At 43.3% G+C, this 7928-nt stretch overlaps 1 protein-coding gene across 1 annotated transcript; it reads left to right on the top strand.

The window, feature by feature from the left end:
- The first annotated feature begins 1576 nt into the window (after positions 1-1576).
- LRRN1 (leucine rich repeat neuronal 1) lies at positions 1577-4620 on the top strand. The gene has a single exon (XM_062500788.1). It carries the CDS (start codon positions 1577-1579, stop codon positions 3725-3727), a length of 2151 nt encoding a protein of 716 aa, XP_062356772.1. The 3' UTR covers positions 3728-4620.
- Positions 4621-7928: the final 3308 nt, after the last annotated feature.

Here is a 7928-nt window from a genome sequence, read left to right as displayed (position 1 = left end):
TCTTCCCCTTCTTCCAAAGCACAACCACAGAATAACAATATAAAAATAAATAATAAAAATGCTGTTGGGTGTGTTCTACCTACAGCACTATATTGTAATCTAAACTAAAACACAGTGAATTCAGTATTTAATATGATCAGATTTAGAAGTACATATTGTACAAATGGGATTCCTATCACCACTATCCAGAGGAGTATTTTATACCTATTTTAGAAGCTGTATTTAGTTTTATTATTTTGCATACCACTGTCTTTAGTGGGCTGTGACTTGGCTGAAGCTTTGCTACATTTTAACTGAAAAAGACGTGATTTCATCCCTGTGTTCTCTCAGATATCACAGAGTCAGATAGGTTTGGGTTGGGAGGGACCTTAAAGCCCGTTCAGTTCCACCCCTGCCACCTTCCACTATCCCAGGCTGCTCCGAGCCCCATCCAACCTGGCCTCGGACACTTCCAAGGAGCCAGGGGAGTCCATACAGCACAACGTGATGATTTTAGTTACATAAAAACCCAAACCTTTTGTTTGAGAAGTCTCGGCTGCACTCACCGGAACGACTTTCCAATGAAGGGAGAGGGAGAAGGAGAAAGATTTTACTACGAGATTTTCCTGGAATACGTGTTCAGAGCCTCACAACACACCAGATGTTCAGAGGTGCCTGGACACAGCTGGGTTAATTTAAATGCACTCTTGCATGAACAACTTCAGGCTAAGCAGATACAAATGCAGGGCTTACACAGCAATTCAGAATTGTGGTGAACCGTTCATACAATTCCACTGTAGTACAGACAGCTGAAATAAGGGCAGTACATTCATTTAATCAAATTTACTGTTATTGTTTGGTGCTGAGCTGGATTAAATCTAAGCCGTTATCTGGAACTGATTTGATTAACTCGGATAAATTTTGGCAAAGTTCGTAAGCGTTTAGCTTCAAACTTCTAAACCAGCAGCTTCCTGAGCCTTAATTCCCCACGCCTGAAATCCGAGCCTTGGGGACAGGGACTGGACGTTGACACTCGTCTGAGACCCCGCAGTGCTCACCAGCACATCCTCCACCCTCAGCATTCCCAAGCCACTCAAACAACTCCTGCAGGGTAAAACTGAAAGGTATCTATCCCAAAGTTCTGGTTTTAGATAATTCACTCAGAGAGATTCCTCATGTAAACCCCAAGAAGGAGAGCGTTCCAAACCCTACATAATTTACCTACACCAGATTAGGATTTTTGTAGGAAAATGCTGTTAAAATAATGATTGTTTTCAGATATTTTCTTTCAAAGGTTAGCGAAACTAAATAACGGATAAGCTGTATATGAGCTGAGCATAACATATACCCTAATGTGCTTTCAGGACTATCTTCAGGCAGTGATTTACAGAAGATTCTAAAACACTGAGGAGCAGCTGAGAGTCTTCAGAGCATTTCTTAACTTCAGTAAACTCAGAAAATCATCTTTCACCTTTCTGGATGTCCAAGCTTTTCACCTTAAAGATCAAGCTTTACGTTTTCTGCTTGATAGGGTATCACCCTCTTCCTCTGTGGGGATTTTAGGGGGCCAGGGAGCTGAACCCCCTCACTGGCCAGCATGGCAAAGGTTAGAGTTGTTTTAACTGTGTGCCAGTTGGTGCTAGAATTGTTAATGAATTCATTAACTGAGTCTTCCATACAGAGCAACGAATGTCCGCAGCTTTGTGTCTGTGAAATCCGGCCCTGGTTTACACCACAGTCAACCTACAGGGAAGCCACCACAGTTGACTGCAACGACCTCCGGTTAACAAAAATCCCCAGCAACCTCTCCAGTGACACTCAAGTTCTTTTGTTACAAAGCAACAACATTGCAAAGACCACAGACGAACTCCAGCAGCTCTTTAATTTAACTGAATTGGATTTCTCACAAAATAACTTCACAAGTATCAGAGATGTGGGGCTCTCTAATCTCACTCAGCTTACGACTTTGCACCTGGAGGAGAACCAGATCACGGAGATGACCGACTACTGCCTGCAAGACCTCTGCAATCTGCAGGAGCTCTACATAAACCACAACCAGATCAGCAGCATTTCCGCAAACGCATTCTCTGGCCTGAAAAATCTTCTGAGATTACACCTCAACTCCAACAAATTAAAGGTTATTGACAGCCGCTGGTTTGATTCTACTCCCAACTTAGAGATTCTCATGATTGGAGAAAACCCAGTGATTGGAATACTTGATATGAATTTCAAATCACTCTCAAACTTAAGGAGTCTAGTTTTGGCAGGTATGTACCTCACAGACATTCCTGGCAATGCCTTGGTAGGCTTGGATAGTCTTGAAAGTCTTTCTTTTTATGACAACAAATTGGTGAAAGTTCCTCAGCTCGCACTTGAGAAAGTTCCCAATTTAAAATTCCTGGATCTCAACAAAAACCCAATTCATAAAATTCAAGAAGGGGATTTTAAAAACATGCTGAGATTGAAAGAGCTTGGGATCAACAACATGGGAGAACTCGTGTCTGTCGATAGGTACGCACTGGACAACCTGCCTGAACTAACAAAGCTGGAAGCCACCAACAACCCAAAGCTGTCTTACATCCATCGCCTGGCGTTCCGCAACGTCCCCGCCCTGGAGAGCCTGATGCTCAACAACAATGCCTTGAATGCAGTCTACCAAAAGACAGTGGAATCCCTCCCAAACCTGCGCGAGATCAGCATCCACAGCAACCCGCTCAGGTGTGACTGCGTCATCCACTGGATCAACTCCAACAAAACCAACATCCGCTTCATGGAGCCTCTCTCCATGTTCTGTGCTATGCCTCCAGAGTACCGGGGGCAGCAGGTGAAGGAAGTGCTGATACAGGACTCAAACGAACAATGTCTTCCAATGATCTCTCACGAGACCTTTCCCAACCACTTAAACCTGGACATCGGCATGACAGTGTTTTTAGATTGCCGGGCCATGGCAGAACCTGAGCCAGAAATCTACTGGGTCACTCCTCTGGGCAATAAAGTCACCGTGGAAAGCCTCTCTGACAAATACAAGCTGAGCAGTGAGGGCACCTTGGAAATCTCCAACATCCAGGTTGAGGACTCTGGGAGATACACCTGTGTCGCTCAGAACGTAGAAGGGGCTGACACAAGGGTCGCCACCATCCGGGTGAACGGAACGCTCCTGGATGGCACCCAGGTTCTGAAGATTTATGTTAAACAAGCTGAATCCCATTCCATCCTGGTTTCTTGGAAAGTCAATTCCAACGTCATGACATCCAATTTAAAATGGTCATCGGCCACAATGAAGATTGACAACCCTCACATCACCTACACCGCCAGGGTCCCGGTGGATGTCCACGAATACAACCTCACACATTTACAACCCTCTACAGATTATGAAGTGTGTCTGACAGTGTCCAATATCCATCAGCAGACGCAGAGATCCTGTGTCAACGTCACGACCAAAAACGCAGCTTTTACGCTGGACATTTCCGACCAGGAGACCAGCACGGCCCTGGCAGCGGTGATGGGATCCATGTTTGCTGTCATCAGCCTCGCCTCCATCTCTGTTTATATTGCAAAAAGGTTTAAGAGAAAAAACTACCACCACTCATTGAAAAAATATATGCAAAAGACCTCTTCAATCCCCCTGAACGAGCTCTACCCTCCACTTATTAATCTCTGGGAAGGTGACAGTGAAAAAGACAAGGATGGCTCTGCAGAGACCAAGCCGACCCAAGTGGACACATCCAGAAGCTATTACATGTGGTAACTCAGAGGATATTTTGCTTCTGGTAGTAAGGAGCACAAAGACTTTTTTGCTTTATTCTGCAAAAACGACGAGTTGAAGACTTTTGTATTTTTGACTTTGCTAGTCTGTGGCAGAGCAGTGAGGACAGGTGGATATTTCAGGATTTTTTAGTATAGCGTATCGCAATGGGTTGACACAAATGGCAGCTTCACCCTAGCTTCCACTTCTCTGTTTATTTTATTCTTTTTTTCTTTTTTTTTTCTTTCCAGTTTTGTGCTAAAGTTAACACTGTCCTAACTCCAGTGCTGAATAAACAGGAGAGGCTGGGTGAGCCCTCGGTTCCACTGCCAGCCCTGTTCTCCCAAAGCCATCGAGGGGCAGTATGGCACCGAGCTGACCCACAGTTTTGGACCTGCAGTGAATTAGGTTTGTGACCCTGGTCTGAGGACTCTACCCTGAGAAAAGGAGACCCTGAATGATGTTAGCTGACTGTACTGTAATGTTGTATCAACTGATTTGAATGTTTTTGACTTTCCACAATGAGTTTTCTTTTTTATTATTATTATTATTATTTTTGTAGTAGTTGAAGGCTTAGGTAAAGCTAACAGGCAATAGGAATACATACATCCACTTTTTTAATGTAACAGACTAAATGTTAATTGTTCTCTTATTCTTTTTATTCTATTTAGTAGACACTTTTGAAGGATTACTGGAGTTTTATTGTGTTTAAATCACCAAGACCTGGTGTTTAATGAAGGCAGAGCTACAATAAATTTAGTTATGTTCTGATTTTTTTATTTTAGAAGTCACAATAACGTATTGGGGTTAGATGTCACTAGTTTGACTGGTGATCATGTTTTGACATAAAATATATCCAAAATGTTATATAAAAATATCGTGGGGGTTTTTCTTGATGAAATGAAGTTCCAGGTTCAGGTTTTTTATGCATTTATGTTAATGGCAGTGTTTTCTCTGCCCTAGAGGCCAAATAGGGAAAATAATTTATTGAGAAAAATGTCTCAGTGTGGCTTTTGGACTGAGAGTCACATGCAGAATCAAAACTGTTTGGCAGAGGCTACACAGCAAGAAGAATTCAAAGAGCTTGTAACAGGACATTTTCTTTTTTGTATACTTTTCTGTTTATATTCTGAGCTCAGATAGAAATGAAGCTGACATTTAGCTGTCATTACCATCAGTTAGGACAAAAAAACCTCAGTGCTACCAAACTGAAATAAACCAGTTGAATCTTGGAATATACTTGGAAAAAAAAAATATTTGGATTAATGTTCCTCCAAAAGCAGAAATTAAGATTGAAACTACCAGGACAGTTTATGTTTGGTCCAATACTGAACTGTATTTTTTACAGGCTTAAAATTAATGCGGATTCTGAGTATTTTCCTGAACTACTGTGGTAAAAGAGAGAGAGCAGCAGTGTTCTGTGTGCACTGGGTACAATATAAAGGCATCATTTACAGTTGAACCTACGGAAGTGTTGTCCGTTGTCTTTTCTAAATCCCTGGAAGTTTTGCACGTAAGTCAGGAGCAGGGTGGGCTCTGGTGAACACATGGTCACATCACACCACACCCCTCAGCAACAAGCACAGCATTTTTTACACTTTATCACCACTTTCAATGTGCAATTTTTACACATTTTTACACACCCAGTAAGTTCTTGGTAAGTAAAAGTCAATTGTTCAAATAAGTGATATGCCTGGGGCTGTGTGAAGTTTTTTAACTCACTGGCTTCTCAAATATATTCAAGATCCCTGAAAATTTACAGATAAGCTCCAAACTTCTTTTTCCTTGTCTAAAAGTGAAAAGTTACCAGCGTTGTTTCACTAATCAGCTGCCTTGGTACAAAACCTTGAGTCCATCCCTTGGACAGCCTGCCCTGTTGGTCTTGTGTTTCCACATGAGGCTGAATGAAGGTATTAATGATGCATTTCAATCAAGTAGTTGTGCTGCTACACACAATCTTTTCTATGTTCAGGAGATCTCATGCATTTTTTAATCATGTGACAATTAAGATTTTGGGGTTAGGCAAATGTCTTTTGATCATGGAGAAGTAACAGGGTGAAAGCATTTCTTCATCACCTTCTCCTGGATTTGTTTTTAATGTTAATGGGACATGTCTTCACACTGCCTTCTCCAGAAGAGCTTCAGAGCAATTATTATGTTGTCTATTCTAACCTCAAAGCTGCAGCCACAATGAGTTAAACCAAGACCTCTTCTGCTGCAAAGATTCACTCTACTTTAGCTGGAAAAAAAGACACTAAGGACGAGGTTGGCCACAGAATGTTGGATTGGATTCCAGCTTGCATGACATCATAAAATTGTCTTTGGAAAATAATTAATTGAACAGGTGGCAGAAGGTGCAAAGCGAGGCCCCTTTTGCATCTCCTGAGTTTCCTGCAGCATTTGCCCAGCACCACACAGCTCCACCTGAACCTCCCACCAAACTGGTGGAAGATCAGTTTGGGTCCAAGCTGTTGGTTCCTCAGTGACCATAAGCTGACCTGTGCATGGGGCTGCCCTCCAAAACAGCCATCCTGCTCTTCCTCCCTCTGTGCCCACCTCCCATCCTTGATCCCAAACAATCTGGGGCTGTTTGCCTTCTGAGCAAGCTTGTGTTGACCACTCTGTGCTGGTGGACACAGAGCACACCAGCTGCTCTGTGTGTGTGTGGCTGGAGCTGTTTTCACCTGGCTGTCTTTGCAAATATGGGCAGCTGCAGAAGCACAGTCACTGGTGAAAACCAAGGTGACAGGGACACATGGCCATGGAGGAGAACAAAGCCACATTCCACAATGAGCTCAGCATTCTCCAACAGCAGCCTGGGGTGCTGGGAAGAAAAGCCATGTTTAACATGTTCCTTTCCATGGGGAATAACAGACCCTGTGTTCCCTCTATTTTCTGTCATTTATCTTTTTAGAGGAATGCTGTTGGAGGACTGCAGGGGAAAAGGGCTTGGTAACAGCCACACACTTCTTGGGGATGTGCTGATCTGCAGGATTGCAGGGAAGCTGCTGCTGCTGGCAGTCCTGCAGGGAGATGCAGGTCACCCGAGAGCAGCAAGAATTGCACCTTGTTAAAGCAGTGTATTCTGCACACACAGCCACCTGTGCTAAGTATTTTCAGCCTTTCAATCTGACCCTGCAGAATTCTATAGAGATCCCCTGGATATTTAAAATCCTGCTGATAAAAGAATAAAAAGTGGGGAAGAGATTAATCACATGTGGCATATAATCGTAGTAAATAACCTTCAACCTTGTGCTAGCAATTTTATTGTGCTTGCAGTTTATTGTGAGCAAAAATAAAAATACTCTAATTGCCTTCAAAGTGCATTTGCATCTACACTGAAGACAAAAACCACTCCAGTTTGCTCAGAATCAGGGATTGAAAGTGGCCGTTTGGAAAACAAGAGGAGAAGACAACTGTTAACTTTCATTTGGCTAAGGTTCAGAGAGGCTGTGTAAGAGCAGATATTTCATACCCAACTAAACTTCTGCACTGTTACTTCCCCTTGGTTGCCCAATAGTAAAATATTTCAGTCCCCTGAAGAGTAAATAACTCACTCAAGTGTGGATGCAGTATTTTAGCTACATCTACTTTTCATCTCCTCACCTAAACAATTTTTTATTGGATTGAGAGGGTATTTTCAACCACAAGCCAAGACTGACCTAGGACGTGGTCTTGGAATGAAGAGCACAAACTCAGCAATACTTTGACACAACCTGTCCTGCAGCCCTGCCCAGGACTACTCCCCTGAGTCACTACAAGGCGGCTATGAGAAGAGCAGTAGTTCGGGCCACTGGTTCCATAAAGGGGTGAAACTGGAAATAGGTCAGGGAACCTAAGATGCAGAGAGAGAAGGGCAGAAATCTGCCCCATTGCCCCAACAATCTGGGACATCAGTGATAAAGAATTCGAGTTCAATGAGGCAACTCCTTTTGCTTCGTATTGGCAACCTTGAAAATAAGTCTGAGGACAAACCACTGCAACGAAATTCCTGAAATTATTGAGGTAAAGAAGTAAGGGCTATTCTGGCAAACCTCCACCACAGCTGTACCCTGCGTGGGAACAGGACGAGTCCCTTGGGAACACCTGAGTCCATCTCACCATCCTGCAAAGCATCCCGGTGGATGTGCACAATGGGAAAAACAGAAACGTGGGACCGGAGCAGGGACAGCTCACAAAGCCACCAGTGCACCAGGAGCTGCTG

This window comes from Cinclus cinclus, chromosome 12 (genome assembly GCF_963662255.1).
Source record: "Cinclus cinclus chromosome 12, bCinCin1.1, whole genome shotgun sequence".
NCBI classification, from domain to species: Eukaryota; Metazoa; Chordata; class Aves; order Passeriformes; family Cinclidae; genus Cinclus; species Cinclus cinclus.
Note: the sequence above shows the minus strand (reverse complement) of the source record. Positions and strands in the feature narration are given on the sequence as shown.